Here is a 15407-nt window from a genome sequence, read left to right as displayed (position 1 = left end):
ATGTATGCATGTGTGTGTATGTATGGAAACACATATGTATAAATAAATGTATGTATGTATGAATATATGTGTGTGTATGCATGTATGTATGTATGGATGGATGGATGTATGTATTAATGGGTGGATGGATGGATGGATTGATGGGTGGATGGATATGTATATGTATGTATGTATGTATGCATGTATGTATTTATGTATGTATGTGAGTGTATGGATGGACTCACATAGGTATACATATATGTACATGTGTATTTATACATGTATATATGTTTATCTGTACTTATGTATGTATGTATCTATGTATGTATATATGTGTCTACATATATATATGGATATATATAAATGCATGTATATTTATGTTTATGTATGAATGTATTGATAGATTTATCTGTTTGTATTTGTATCTATATGTTTATGTTAATATATGTATGATGATATGTATATATATATATATATATATAAACATATAAATACATACATATATGTTTACATACATTTAATGACAGACCTCCATGGGTCAATACATTAATAGTTTTGGGTAATTTCTTTGATCAGTGCACATACATACATGTCTAAATATGTATGCAAAAGTATATGAATGTATCTATGAATATATTTGGATATATATATATATATACACACACATATATATATATATATATATATATATATATATATGTATGTGTATGTTTGGATTTAAGTATAGGTATATATATTTGTGAATGTATGCAAGAATACATGCATAAGTAAATATATGTATATATATATGTATATACACATTTTTATGCATCGCTGGATGGATGTACATGTATAGATGTATAGATGGTATACTATATATTATTTGTATGTATGTATGTATGTATGTGTGTATGTATGTATGTATGTATGTTTATATGTATGTATAAATATATACAGGTATGTATGTATATACATGTATAAATTTGTCTGTATGTATATTATATATGGATTTATGCATACATAAACATACATATACATATGTATGTATTTCTACAGAAATATATATTTGAATGTATGTTTATGTATTTATATGTACATGTATGTATGTATGCATTTATATGTGTGTCTCTGTATATTTATATATGTATGTATATTAATGTAAGTATTAATCCATGGATAGACGGATTTCTACATAAATGTTTCTATGTATAAATATATATGAATATGTATTTGTATAGGTATGCAAAAATGTCTCGATGGATATGTGTACTTGAATGTATATATACATGTATATGTATATATTTGTATGTATTTGTGTATATATGTATATGTATTTATATATGTGTATGTATATTAACATATACATGCATGAATTTGTAGTTATATATGTATGTATATATGTATGTAAGTGTATGTGTGATTCTACATATTTATGTATTTATACATCTATGTATAAGGGGGTATGAATGTTTATATGTATGTTTTTGTATATATGTGACTATGTCTATAAATGTATGTTTGTATGTATGTATATATGTATGTGTGTATGTATGTACGTGTGTATGTATGTATGTATGTATGTATGTGTGTGTGTATTCATAATTAACTTTTTATATATTTATTTAATTTTATATGTATATATTTGTATGTATGTACATATATGTGTGCATTAATGGATGTATACACATATGTGTGTATGAATGGATTTATGAATACATATATATGTGTATGTATAAGTATTAATACATACGATAGGTTTCTTTGTAAATGTGTAAATATACATTAATATATATATGAATTTATAGAGAGGTATTTACATATGTGTAAATCTATATGTGTATATCTATGTATGTATGTATTTATATATAAGTTTACATATATACATATTTGTTTATGTGTTTCTAGGTATGAATATATATATGTATATAAGTATACATGTTTGTTTACATATATACACTTATGTATATATATATTTTATATATATATATATATATATATATACCAGTATATGTGTGTGTGTTCGTCTTAGCATGTTGTTTATGTATATATGTATGTTTGTATACATATATGTACGTATATGTATATGTATAATATATATTAATTAATGTATAGGTATGTATATATGTATTTATGTATTTAAATATGTACATATATGTACATATATACATACATTCATATATAAATATCTAATACGTACATATATGTATATATGTGTTTGTATACATTTGTACATGTTAATTGTATTCATATTTATACATGTATTTATAAATATATGTATATCTATGTATTTGGCTATGCATGCGCATATGTATATGTGTGCATGAATGTACGTATATGTATCAATGTTAATGTATTTATGTTTGTATACACATATATGTACATACAGTATATAAATGTATCTATAAATGTATGTCTGTATGCATGCTTATGATTTTTTTATTTATGTATGTATATGTAAATTTATGTTTGCACATTTATATGGATATGTACTTATGTATATAAATATATATATATATATACATATATGCATATATGTGTGCTTGTATGTTTGTATACGTTTATGTTTATTAGTCTATGTATGTATGTATGTATCTATGTATGTATATATGTATGTATTTAATGATTGATGGATGGGTGGATGGATGGATGGATGGATGGATGGATGGATTTACATATTTAAATAAATATGTATATATGTGGGCATATACATCTAGTATTTTTATGTGTATATGCAGGTTTGTTTAAATATGTTTGATATATTTACATATTTATGAACATATTTGTATGTATTTATATGTACATATGTATGTTTGCATATGTATGTATACACATATGAATGTATGTTTATGTATTTTTATGTTTGCATATATATATACATATATGTGCATGTATATGTATGTGTGAATGCGTGCATTTATACCTATATGGATGTATATATTAATTAATCGATCCATCTGTCTTCTGCCACTTATCCTACACTCAGGGTTGCGGGAGATGCTGTGGTCTTTCCAAGTAGTCATTGGGCAAAAGGCGGGGAACATCTTGGACTTACCACAAACAATCACAGACCACATCCACTCACTCATTCTGGGCCATTTTCCACATTTTTCCCATTTTTGTGCTGCGAGAACATGTTAACTCCACATAGAAAGGATCCCCTTATCGGAATCAAACCAGGGTCCTTCGTCATGTGCTATGTATTTATTTATACATATATGTGCATCTATATATTTGTATGTATGTATGTATTTATGTATGTAGATGTGTGTAAATGTATGAATGTATATGTATATATTCATGTATGTATGCATGCATGTCTGCATGCATGTCTGCATATATATGTATGTAAATGTATGTATCCATGTATGTGTACTTGATTGTATGTATGTATGTATATGTATGTATGTGTATATGTATGTATGTATGTATATGTATGTATGTGTATATGTATGTATGTATATATGTATGTATGTATGTATGTATGTATGGATGGATGGATGGATGGATGGATACATATATGTGTGTATATATGTATATGTTTATGTATATGCATATGTGTATGTTTCTATATGTAAGTATGTAAATGAATTTATATATGTGTGCGTGTGTATGTGTGGAGAAAGTCAAGGTGAAATGTAATTGCTCAGTGAATTTGAATTGCTAAACATGAGGTTGGCGTGTTAAAATGGAAGGAGCAGTGTGGACAAAGTGACAAGTAGGAGCGCCGTCTGATGGCATAACCAGAGGCACAGACCTTCCTGCGGTTTTGTGAGAGCGTCAGGTTGTTGACAGGCGTGCAGGCCGTAAGCGTGCGACTCTCACACCCAAATTCTTACACACCTACATTCCTACAACATGGCGATGTGTACAATAAAACAAGACCTGCATGGAATCATCTTTCCATCCCTCTCCTCTGAAACCCACTCTTTCTGTTTCTTTTCTTGCACGATCATGGCAGCAACAAACGGCCGAGGAATGTTTTTTGATCAATTAAAATTCAGTTGACGATAAAACGCGTCACAACATATAGAAATCCAGCGCGCACTCAATCGTGTCATGTGATAAAACTCGTTCTGGCACGAAACTGCACCTCCACACACACAATACCGCATCATCAGATTGGCTGTTAGCATTTGATTTGTTGTGAGTTGACCTTCAGGGCCGATGTTTACTTCTAGTCATGTTCTTCTAATTCATATTCCATTCAAACCCGCACCGGCGCGGCAGCGGTGCAGGAGAGCGTGTCAGCTTGGTATTTTTGCATGCACGGATTCCAAATCAGGAACAAGGATACTGTTGGGAGGTTGTTATTTGCAAAAAAAAATTCTTGAAAAAAAACAATGTCACTAATATATTGGAGCAGTGATTGGCGCTCCAACAGGAGACATGTTCACCAATCCAAATACACGCAGCATGTTCACTAGATTTGTGAACGAATGCTTGTCTGTATGACGTGTGAATGACAGGGTGAAAGGTTGTTTCCCCACACTTCATCACAATAAAACCTGTTTACATAGAATAAATCATTTACAGCACTGGTAACACACCAAGGTCAAGCCTTGTTTTAACCAAGCATCTCTTGATAAAAAAATACAAAAAAATAAACTGATAACATCGATGTAACATACTATTTATGAATGCATAAACTACAAGATATTTCAGAGAAGTGACATTACAAATAATTTAGCATTTTATACACAACCTGTTCCATGTAATGCCAACTGCTCTGTCACTTTTACTTATATACTTATACATATATACAGGACTGTCTCAGAAAATTAGAAAATTGTGATAAAGTTCTTTATCTTCTGTAAGGCCATTACAAAAACAAGAATGTCATACATTCTGGATCCATTACAAATGAACTGAAATATTGCAAGCCTTTTATTATTTTAATATTGCTGATTATGGCTTACATCTTGAGAAAACTCAAAAATCCTATCTCAAAATATTAGAATATCATGAAAAAGTTTTTTTTTTTAAATTGCATTACAGAAGATAAAGAATTTCATCACAGTATTCTAATTTTCTGAGACAGTCCTGATAATATATATGTGTATATGTATATATATATATATATATATATATATATATATATGTGTGTGTGTGTGTGTGTGTATAAAAACATATATATATATATACTAGATGCATATATGATCTGTGAATATATATATATGTTGGAGTTTTTGCCAATTTTATTGCTTATATTTTATAGTTTTTTTAAATCTATATCTTGTTTATATGTATATGTCTGTATGGTGTCCTTGAGTGTTGAGTAAGGCGCCTTAAATAAAAGTATTATTATGATTATTATCTTTTTTTTTTTTTTCATATCACAGGTCAAACTGCGTTTTTCACCTTGACACACCCCTCGTTTATTTTGCACGTGCTTTTCCAGCGAGCCAGAGTCAAAGATAACCAGCCTCTCGGTCGTCTCCTGTCGAGAAGCCTATCGGGCATTACTATCAGACCGTGCAGGGAACCGGGGAAACACCGCCGTGCAGCCGACAGAGCATTTATAAGACGGGATAAATTCACTCAAAGTAGGTGGAGAAGGATGACGAGGCCTTGCCAGTGGCTCGCTGCGCTTGCGTATTTGACTCTGATTGTGGGTTTGACTTTGGGGCAGAACAGGAACACGGAATTTACATTTTTATTACCTGCCGGCAGTGCAGAGTGCTTTTACCAAACCACCATGAAGAATGACAACATGGAAGTTGAATACCAAGTAAATGCTTTTTTTCTCTGCCTTTCTACCCCGTCTTTATCTTCAGCGATCACATAAAGGTTCGGGAACGGTCCATTCGGTCAATGTAAATATTCTCATCTCGAATAACAAGCGCTCCAGCTCTAGACTTTGGTCTTTCATTTGATAAGAAGAGGGATCATAAACCCTCCCGGAGCCATCATTGCACGTTAAACTGATGAAACTGAGATGAAAAGATGGGAAAAAAAAGGGAAATAAAGCATGCAACAAAATGAATGAGATGAGATGAGATGAGATGAGATGAGATGAGATGAGATGAGATGAGATGAGATGAGATGAGATTTGAATTTGTTCGCAGCAGCAGCAAGACAGTAACAAGCTAGCTAAAAATACAAATAAAAAATATATGAATAAATAAATAAAATAAATTCTGAAGTGTGAAAATATAAAGCATAATATAAAAAAAAGTCTCTCCATATTTACCAATTAAGAGCAAATTATATTATGAAGAAATATATTAGTAACAGTCGTGCACTTTTTTACAACGCACGCCTCCTGTGGCCGTGACCTTTGTCGCTTCCCCCTCGTACCTGTTCCGCTGCGGTGACTTGGTGGTTTCCGAGTATTCAAGGAGGGGGAAGTCTCCCGGGATCGTCCAGGCGTCTTTCCTGGAAGAGGTGACGCAGCCAAGGATGCTCGCCGATACGCAGAACCGATACGTTTGTTATGTGGGACAGAGAATCGCTGCTGAAGGTTGAGATTATTCTCCTATTCAACCTTTCACGCCGACGATTAATGTGATCAAATGCAAGAATCCCAAGCGAACTGACTGCACGCTAAGAACCGAATCGTGCCTGACCCGCCGTGCATCTGGGTCAGGGGTCGGCCACCCGCGCCTCCTTGTGGCTTTTGAAAATAACTATTTCATTCAGTTTGTTCATTTTTAAAGGTCATTTAAAATTTGAAGATCATTGGGATCTTGTAACATCTAAGTTTAATGGGTTGAAATATTTTTGACACCACGCGCCAGTAAAAGGATGACACAGAGAGAATGGCATTTTTGGTTTGCTACCAGTGGATAATTTCAGTTTGCCTTTTTTTTTTCATAAATACATGAAGGATTCAAATAAACATTGAGTATTTTGCTTAAAAGTCACCTTCAACCCGATGTCTTTTTTTCAGAGTTCAAAAGGCAGAAATGTAATATTGTTTTCTCTGCAGTTCATTGATTTGAAAAAATGCAACACATATTTTGTTTATAAAGAGCCTACAGGAAAAAAAAAAACAACCTTATATGCCGTGTTAATTCATTTAAAAATTTCAAAAGAGTTGTGTGGCTCCCAGCGGGGAAACGGGTCCAAATGGCTTTTTGAGTGGTAAATTTGCCGACCCCTGATCTAATACAAATTAAGCGGCTGGGAATTTATCGCCATCATGTTATCAGACGAGGTCAAACGATACATACCTTTATGTACTTTCGGGCATCGGATCCTCTCGGCCTCAGGATGTGCACGTCTGGCGTGACATTTCAAATTTAGGATTGGCTATCACGCGCAGTTGAATCTCACTCCCAGATTTTGCTCACAGGTGATTGCTGGATCCGGCCTGGACGTCGAGTTTACGCTCGACTCGCCCAGCGGCGTCCGCCTGGCCTCGGATTTCAGGAGGTTCGGCGGCATCCACGCGTGAGTCACGTTGGTGTTTTTCATGATTTGTCTGCGTGTTAACGCTCCTCCACCCACAGGATCAAGAGGGAAAGAGAACCCAGCTCAGATCTGCCTTTTCTCAAACCTGGCACTACTTTTTTTCCAGCATTTCTTAAAAAAAAAAAAAAAAATTCAGCTTCTATTCCTCACATACTCCCTCCCGCAGGGTGGATCCCACTGAGGACGGCGAGTACCGGTTGTGTTTCGACAATAAATTCAGCAAAGTTGCACACAAGAAGGTGTTTTTCGGGGTGATGGTGGACAACCGGCGTACGGGCTACGTGGAGTGGGTGGATGTGGCCCGGACCGACGACGTCTCGGAGTACGAGCCGGAGGACGTCAAGGTGAGGGTGAAACGTGGGCGTCTTGCGTTCGCCTCTGCCGCGATTGTCGTCTCCGTAAGACTCGATGCGATGCAGAGGCCGCTCCTCATTCATGTTCGCTTTCCAAACTTGCAGGAGGTTTTGGACTCGGTGCACAAACGTCTGCAGAGGGTTCGTCAGACGCAGATCACGCTGAGGTCGTTTGAGGCGCGGGATCGCTTCCTCCTGGAGGACAACCTGTGGCGGGTGTCTTTCTGGTCCTGCGTCAGCCTTCTTGTCATGGTCGCCGTCAGCGCCGCTCAGCTTTACACCCTGCAATTCTTCTTTCATGTCAAGAAGGGGGTCCGCACGTAGTCGCACAGCAGATCGCATTCTGAGGTTTTGAGATTTTGACACGTTTGACAGACTTTGACCTTTTACTCTTGATGGGTGTCAGGAGTTGTCAAAAGAAGTTACAATGACAGCTTGGACATTTGGCAAATGTTTTTCACGAGCAAAGAAACTTTTACTTTATTTCAACCGTTGGCATACATTTTCAGCCATTTTTGTGAAACATGTTATTATAATTGCAGCAGATATTGGTGGTCATTGATTTAATAATGAAGATTATAAAAAAACACAGTTGATCACTCTGGAATGGTGTTTTTATTTAATCTTGAGTTTGTGACCTGGCATTTTTTTAAATTTGTCTGTGGATTATCGAATGACGGAAACAAAACATGAAATTAAAAATCAAATTTTGAATATTTCTGTTTTGCAGCAACAAGAGGGAGTGTAAGAGATCTCATTTACGAACAAAACGTTTCTGTAAACCGCGGAAATGAAGGTCACACACGAGATTGGATCACAAAGTTGCCGTAAAACCGGTGGAAAGCATCCAACTGGGAAACGCGTCTCGAAGAAATAATTTCGTTTGAGGGCAAAATAACAAAAACAAACATGTTTGAGTAACGCAAATATTTGCGCGGTCTCTTATTTTGTAGAGGATCTGAAGTGCCACGCCCCTCGCGCGCGCCCGGGGCGAATCCCCGCCCATTTGGAATGTTTTAACACAAACAAGGAAGTGATTTTGTTTCCACGCGGAACAAACGGGTGACTTGAATTATTTCATGTAAATTTACTATTATGTCAATCTCTACTGTGGCCCAGCATCGTTCCGTGGATCTTCCCTCTCACACGCACACACACAGCGTGAACCCGTTTCGTGGCATTAGTTTATATGTAAAAATAGCTTTCCTTGATGGCATCTTTGATCACACTAGATGAAATGCTGTGCATTTCTGCTTGTTTTACGCCATTACGTATTCATCTATTGTCATTACTTTATCAGTGAATTTTAAAAAAAATAAAGCCTTTTTTCCCTCACCATTATGGATAAAGCTTCTCCACCAGACACTCAAATAAACGCTGAATTTATTCAGATGTTAGCTATGGCTGAATTATTTACACACAGCATGGCACCGAGGATTCCAAATGCTTGTAGAAAAGCAATACACTTAGTCCATAACTGTATGCCATATTTTTTATCCCCCTGCTTTGACACGTTTACTCTGGTGTTTCATAACATCCATACTGGTAAACCTAGTTTATTTATGATACTGCTCACTACATTGATCTTTGAGGAGCCACGTTTCTTGTCATTTCCAACCACGCGTGTGAAAATGACTGCTCAATCTGTAGGTGGAAACTGTCATCTAGGCGTTTACGGAGCTTAAAGTATTTCAGGCAACATTTACTGCTGGAAATTAACTTTTTTTTTTTTTTCAAGTTTTGACAACCCATATGTTTTTATGTTAACTGGCACAAAGTTTCAGCAGCCTTTTCTTTGTAAGTCATCTGAAAGTAAAACTGGCAGTTCTTCTTGGGTCCTGCTGTCATGGACTGAGGTCATTTCACGGCCCATGCTGGCTGGTCAAGGTCACCACTGATTTCGACGGGGAGCCGGCCGCCTGTTCAAGAACAATCAGCCAATATTAATCTCAGGTATGCATGTGGGATACGCACTTTAACACGCAATAAAAGTCATTTACTGGAACAGCGAAAGCATTTACGATGAGGAATCCGAGTTGATAAAATGAATGAAAACACGCCGCCCCCGTCACTTTATATTTAGACATAAAACTAATTTAGTCCTGCAGCAACCATGAGGTGGCATATCCTTCCAAGAACACTGTAAATTGAATAAAAACCATGTGGTTCATAAAGCCGTAACAACTGTTGGGATCCGAGTAACATGCAGTCAGTAGATGGTTACCATAGTTACAGACTGATTCAGATACACCTAGGTTTGGAAGCTAAGAGGAGGAAGTGAGAAAAGAGAAACCAGAAAGCGACACTATATTCTACCAGAGGAAAGTTGATCACACAGTACACAAGGAGACACCAACCACCAGAACCAGTCCCTTTATTGTACACGACACCTCTTTATTTACTTTCCTTTCTAAATCAGTTCATATTGTTTATTCAGATCAATTGATTGCTACAGAGGCACTTGACAAGGGTTTGGAAAACAGAAGAAAAAAAAAATATTGCAGATTGAGTTTCAACCTGTTTCACCAGATCCAGAGGGAGACAGGGGAGTAAGAGAGGAGTGGAGGCAGTTGCCACTGCCTAATGCAGTGCAGGTCGCTTACAGTGTGGGCTTCTCAGGCCGGCCTGAGTGACAGTTACCTTACCAATCTGCGCAGGGGTTTTCAACCGAAATATTAAGGAATCTTTGAAAATGTCCCTCTGGCACTGTCACTGTAAGGCAGACCTGTAGAGGAATGTCGGAGAAGAAAAGCCACATTCTGTCTCAAAAGCCTGTGGTTTGGGACAGCTTCTGTGTCTTGCCAGGTTGGATGATAGAGATTCGATTGTTTTGTAGTATCAAAAAAAGAGGGAAAAAAAAAACAGCAGCTATTGTTGACAGAATGTGCCTTCATACACCAAAACTCCCATCACCCACTCACCACTACTACTGATCAATCCAAAAACAGAAAACGAGATCAAGAGCTATTTGTTTTAGATGGTCAAATGCTCTGACGAAGCAATCAAGAGACATCAATTAGCAAATAATGACAGCTGATAGACAATGTCAAGCCCGAAGTGTCCGTCCAACATTTAACACATTTAGACTGCTAATCCCTGCTGCTGAACCTGAAATACCAGTGAGGGATGAGATGAGGATGAGTAACAGAGCAAATATAAACCAAAACATTAAAACGGTTGACAAATGCCCAGGTTATAAATAACGCATAAAGTGAAATCCAACATCCGAGATTTTTCACATGAACAAACAATGTTAGTGCTTCCTTTAGTATGACTCCCAATATAAATTCAATTCGTTGGATTATAATCGATAGCATTTTTGTCATCACCTCTGCAATAAAATAAGATACAAGTGCTAACTCTCCAGTACGGGGCAGATATTTACAATGGTACTGTAAATGCATGAAAGCAGACAGCAATAAATGTCATGGAAAACGAAGCCTTTAAAGAAATGCACAGACCCCTCTGTGCTAAATACCATTATTATTCTTCTCTAAAACAGATGTGTCCTCATCTACACACTCCACCACTTCAGAGTTTATCCGCCCTAAGAAGAGTCTGTACTGTGTGCTTGGCTTTCTAAGAATATCGTCGTCCAGGAACGAACGAGGACTACCCAACGGCCTCGGTGGGCTTCGGCTAAAATTTAAAGGGATTAATTTTTGAGGCTTTAACTCAGAACTGGTAGAGCGAGGGTGACACAGAGGGAGGGACAGAGTGAGAGACAGACAGACAGACTGAGAGTGAGAGAGAGAGAGAGAGAGAGCGAGACACAGCTTCTCACAAAGTGCAAAGAGCCTGTTTCTCTCCATTTCCCAGATTATGTAGCGTTGCAGTTACAAACTACAATGTTCTTGTTATGAGTAACTTGTAAGGCAAGGCGGTTTGAAGTGCTTGGATTATCAAATCTATCTGTCTGACATCTTTTTTTTTTATTATGGGAGGAGAGCTCACAGAGAGGGGCTGAAGCTACTCTGGACGACTCCCACTATCTTTTCCTGGTTTTGTTTTTGATGTGAACATGATTTTCTTAAAGCTACATTTACAATGGTCATTTGTTTTTTGTTTGTTTTTTTAAAAAGACAGAATCACTCAAATAAAATATTACAAATGTGGAAACATGTGATTGACACCACAAAAATAGCAACAGTGATAACAAGCTTTTGTTTCTCATCATAAAATGAATTAGGAAATGAAAACCCGGTAAACCACTATTGAGTGTGTATGCAATGCCGAGATCTAGACTTGTGAGACATTACAAAAAGGTGGGGAGAAGGGAGAGCAAAACCAGCCTGTAACGGTTAATAAGCTGACCTTCTGCTGGGTAGCTTATCAGACATAAACCAGTTATTACATTACAAAATGTCTCTTGGGCTGATGTGAGACTTCCTAAACTGTCAATGGTAGTTAAGTGCATTCTGTAGACCAGCCTTTTTCTCTCTCTCTCTCTCTCTCTCTCTCTCTCTCTCTCTCTCTCTCTCTTTTTTCCCCAAACACAATTTCCAAACCTGTTGAATCTTAACAGTGAAGTGGTTAAGGGCTTTTGCTTCTTTCATGTACACAGGTGAAGTTGGTATGAGCAGCTTATTAACGTTGCTTGAAGAGACATTAATATGGCTGGATGATGCACATCATGCACCCCAGTTAGCCCCTCTCCCCTGACCCTCCCCTCAGCCTATTACACACAATTAGATGGGCTTGACCACAGGTCTAGTCTAACAGGGAGGGCTCAGCAGGGCGGATAATGGTTGGCCGGTGAGAGGGAGCACCAGGTGGTCTTCGGCTGCAATGAGGAGAGAAGATACAGAACAAGGAGTGAGACGCGCTCACAGAAGAGAAACCAACACAACCCGACAGACAGAAAGTGAGGAGAGCGAGGGGGGGGGGGGGGATTGTGCAAGAAGACATCAATAGAAGGGCTACAATGAGGAGCCCGCTGGTGAGTGAAATGGTGCCTGTAACTACTAAAAGCAACACAAGGGGGGGAGATTTTATTATTTAGTGCAAGAACAGTTTTGCAATTGGTGATCAAATTATTTGGAAAAGTCATACCTGGGAACACCAGGTGGGACACGGGCTGGCCGAGAGGGGATCATTGGAGGTGCACTGAAGGGATCCTGGCTGTTGTTGAAGGCACTGGCAGGGGGGCCAGGGCGGGAGGGGATCGGGGGCGCGCCAAAGGCTGGCGAGGGGTTGAGCGGCGCTCCAAAGGCTGGAGCCGGGGCCACGGGCGGTCCGGGTGTCGGGCCCCGAACAGCTGGTGGGCGGCTGGGGGGCGGGGCCACGGAAGGGGGTGGCCTACGCTGAGGAGTTGGGCTGAGAAGAGGAAATTAATAACTTTTCAATTAAAGATCGACGTCATCATACTCATTTTCCTCATGCACAAACAGACCCGGAGGGTCGGCTGAGACAAAAAGGCTTGTTTCGGGTCAGATTTTAAATGCACTCACTGTGTCATCAAATATAACTGTCGCCCACAAACCTGAACTCCTATCTTGGCCATGCCTTAGCTCACCTGGCCTCTTGGAGCCAACTGTCATTCACAGGCGGAGGAACAGGGGTCGTACTGGTGTTAGCCGTGATGTCACCGATGATGTGGAGCGCCTCCTTGAGTGCGTGATACATGCGCAACATTTCGTCTCTGCGCTGGGCCTGGTCGGCGGACTCCTCCATTAGACTGTTCTGGTCCCCAGAGGAGTAGAGATAGGCCAGCAGCTCCGAATGGATGAAATCCTTTGCCTGGCAGCAAGAAAAGTCCTTCAGCGGGTCGTTCATTTTAAGATCAAAATTTGCCTTGATTCAATTGTTGGAAAAAGGCGGGATTTCGACATAAGCTAGGGGATTAGTGACGTGACTGCCAGCATATATATCATGAACATGTGTCAGAGATTTGCATTCTATAAGAAAAATACATACTGAAAGGCAAATGGGCACACTTTGCAACCATGTGTGGTTAAGTCTGGCATAACTGATTCTTTCAAAGCTTACCACTGATTTTTGCCGTAAAACAAACTTTAATTAATCAGACAATATGAAGGGGTGTTGACTGCATGGCAAGAAGGGGTACTCATGCATGTGCCCTTTCCATTTTCCTATTTATGGCTTGTATATTTTCAAGACTGTGAGGACTGGATTTTACTCACACTGTTGATCATGAGATGCATGATGGTCTTGGGCACGAGGTCTCTGATGGATTTGTTAATGATGCCAATGTAGGAGTCCACCAGATTGCGGATCGTTTCAACCTGCCTTTCCAACTGAGGGTCCATTGAGAACGTGTCCGCGGGGGCAGTCTCGTCATTTTCCGTCTGAGGAGCATGCAAGCAAATACACACGGAAAAAAGGAGTAGGTGAATGTGCCAGTAAATATTGAGATAATGAATAATTTGGGTTTTTATACACAGAACACACTCATACCTGGTCCTTTTCTGGATAAACTCCGGCCCTGAGGAAGGAGGCTTTCCAGCTGTCCACGTCTTCTTGCGAATCACATGCCAATTCTATTTGGCGGAGATCTTTGTATACATTCCTATATAGATAAGAAGCGGACAAATGTAAGCGCATCTGTGTCGGATGATCCGGCAAACAGGGAAGTTCATGCACACAGATAAGGTACGTGTGCATTCACATACACCACCAAACATATCCTCAGTTCAAAGCACAGCCCTGACCTCTGCTCGGTGTTGAAGATTGCGAAGATGTGCTTTGTGGACATAAAGCCTTTCTCCACATCTCTGATCTTCAGGTTATCCAGAGGCAGCATATACTTCTTTTCTTTTTCCTAACATAAAAGAGCAGTTTGTCACAAGTCAGGCAGAAACATGGAAAAAAAACTCAATTTAGAAGTAGACCGAGGGCCAAGTGAAATTGTCACTATGTAAGACATGATGACGGCAATTAAAATAGAGAAAAATCATTCTCTGGAGGGCAAAAAGTAATTATCTGCATTTGTTTGTGTGGATGACGGCAAGGCTGGTAAGCAACAATATGCACGATGCGATGAGGAGTAGGACAAGAAAGGAGGAGCATGGAGGAGTTGTGGGGGGATGGGGTGCCAGGTTTCACTGGTGAGCAGAAACATCTGGAGGCATTTATGTCTGCACCAACACAGAGAATGGCGCAGACCCAATAGTTACATCACTCAGTTCTGCACAATCCCCAGCCTCAAATCACACAAACACACAAGGACTTCACTGCACGTGCAAATTTAAGCCTTGTGCAACAAATTGAATGAATGTATTCGATGTGATTCGGGAGTTTACTTGGGGAGAAAAAAAAAGAACAACTCGTGTGATTTTCACAACAAACTGAAACACCAAAGCACACACAGATTTCATGTGGACAAGCGCCTACACACATGCACACTTTTAAAAACACACAATCGCACCCCCCCTCGGCCTCCGTAACCCAGTACGATTTCCTGCAAATTCCAAAGTCAGATCCCGGGTTGGAACATTTCAGCCCGCCTGCCACGTCAGTTTGCCTCCACCATCCTCCCGCTTTCACTCGCTTTCTATCCTCTGTACTTTTTTTGTTAAAAAGGCACCCGCTGTGCTGTTCTCTGTATTTGTCTGGACTCTCCAAGGGCAATGAGCAGGAGTACAACCTTTGGTTTGGGTGAATTTTTAATTTTTCAATCTTTTTTTTTTGAATCAAGAGGCTTTAGTTTTGCTGTAAGTATGG

General features: G+C 38.6%; 2 protein-coding genes across 6 annotated transcripts in view; one reads left to right on the top strand and one right to left on the bottom strand.

Moving 5' to 3' along the window:
- Positions 1 to 5205: 5205 nt before the first annotated feature.
- LOC147217254 (transmembrane emp24 domain-containing protein 1-like) lies at positions 5206 to 8498 on the top strand. The gene is made up of 4 exons (XM_086176340.1): positions 5206 to 5686; positions 7253 to 7350; positions 7538 to 7715; positions 7830 to 8498. Exons 1-4 carry the CDS (start codon positions 5516 to 5518, stop codon positions 8046 to 8048), a joined length of 666 nt encoding a protein of 221 aa, XP_086032466.1. The 5' UTR covers positions 5206 to 5515; the 3' UTR covers positions 8049 to 8498.
- dnm2a (dynamin 2a) overlaps positions 8321 to 15407 on the bottom strand; it is a 27181-nt gene continuing 20094 nt past the window's right edge. For 4 of the 5 annotated variants that reach the window (XM_086176337.1, XM_086176335.1, XM_086176338.1 and 1 more), the window contains 6 exons: positions 14396 to 14505; positions 14142 to 14253; positions 13868 to 14032; positions 13240 to 13463; positions 12777 to 13040; positions 10083 to 12507 (listed from right to left, as the gene is read on the bottom strand). In XM_086176337.1, the coding sequence (XP_086032463.1) occupies positions 12435 to 12507; positions 12777 to 13040; positions 13240 to 13463; positions 13868 to 14032; positions 14142 to 14253; positions 14396 to 14505 (948 nt within the window). In that variant the 3' untranslated portion in view covers positions 10083 to 12434. Of the gene's footprint in view, positions 9644 to 10082; positions 12508 to 12776; positions 13041 to 13239; positions 13464 to 13867; positions 14033 to 14141; positions 14254 to 14395; positions 14506 to 15407 lie in introns of those variants that run through there. The other variant, XM_086176339.1, reaches the window with a different exon arrangement.

Source organism: Fistularia commersonii, chromosome 28, assembly GCF_037954325.1.
Source record: "Fistularia commersonii isolate RoL2024-O1a breed Wild chromosome 28, RoL_Fcom_v1.0, whole genome shotgun sequence".
In the NCBI taxonomy this organism is placed as follows: domain Eukaryota; kingdom Metazoa; phylum Chordata; class Actinopteri; order Syngnathiformes; family Fistulariidae; genus Fistularia; species Fistularia commersonii.
This window is presented reverse-complemented; position numbering and strand designations above follow the sequence as displayed.

Coding starts and splice junctions, on each gene's coding strand:
- LOC147217254 (XM_086176340.1), top strand. CDS start 5,516: ATGACGAGGCCTTGCCAGTGGCTCGCTGCGCTTGCGTATTTGACTCTG. Junction 7,351..7,537: donor AGGTTCGGCGGCATCCACGC/GTGAGTCACGTT, acceptor TCCCTCCCGCAG/GGTGGATCCCACTGAGGACG. Junction 7,716..7,829: donor ACGAGCCGGAGGACGTCAAG/GTGAGGGTGAAA, acceptor CCAAACTTGCAG/GAGGTTTTGGACTCGGTGCA.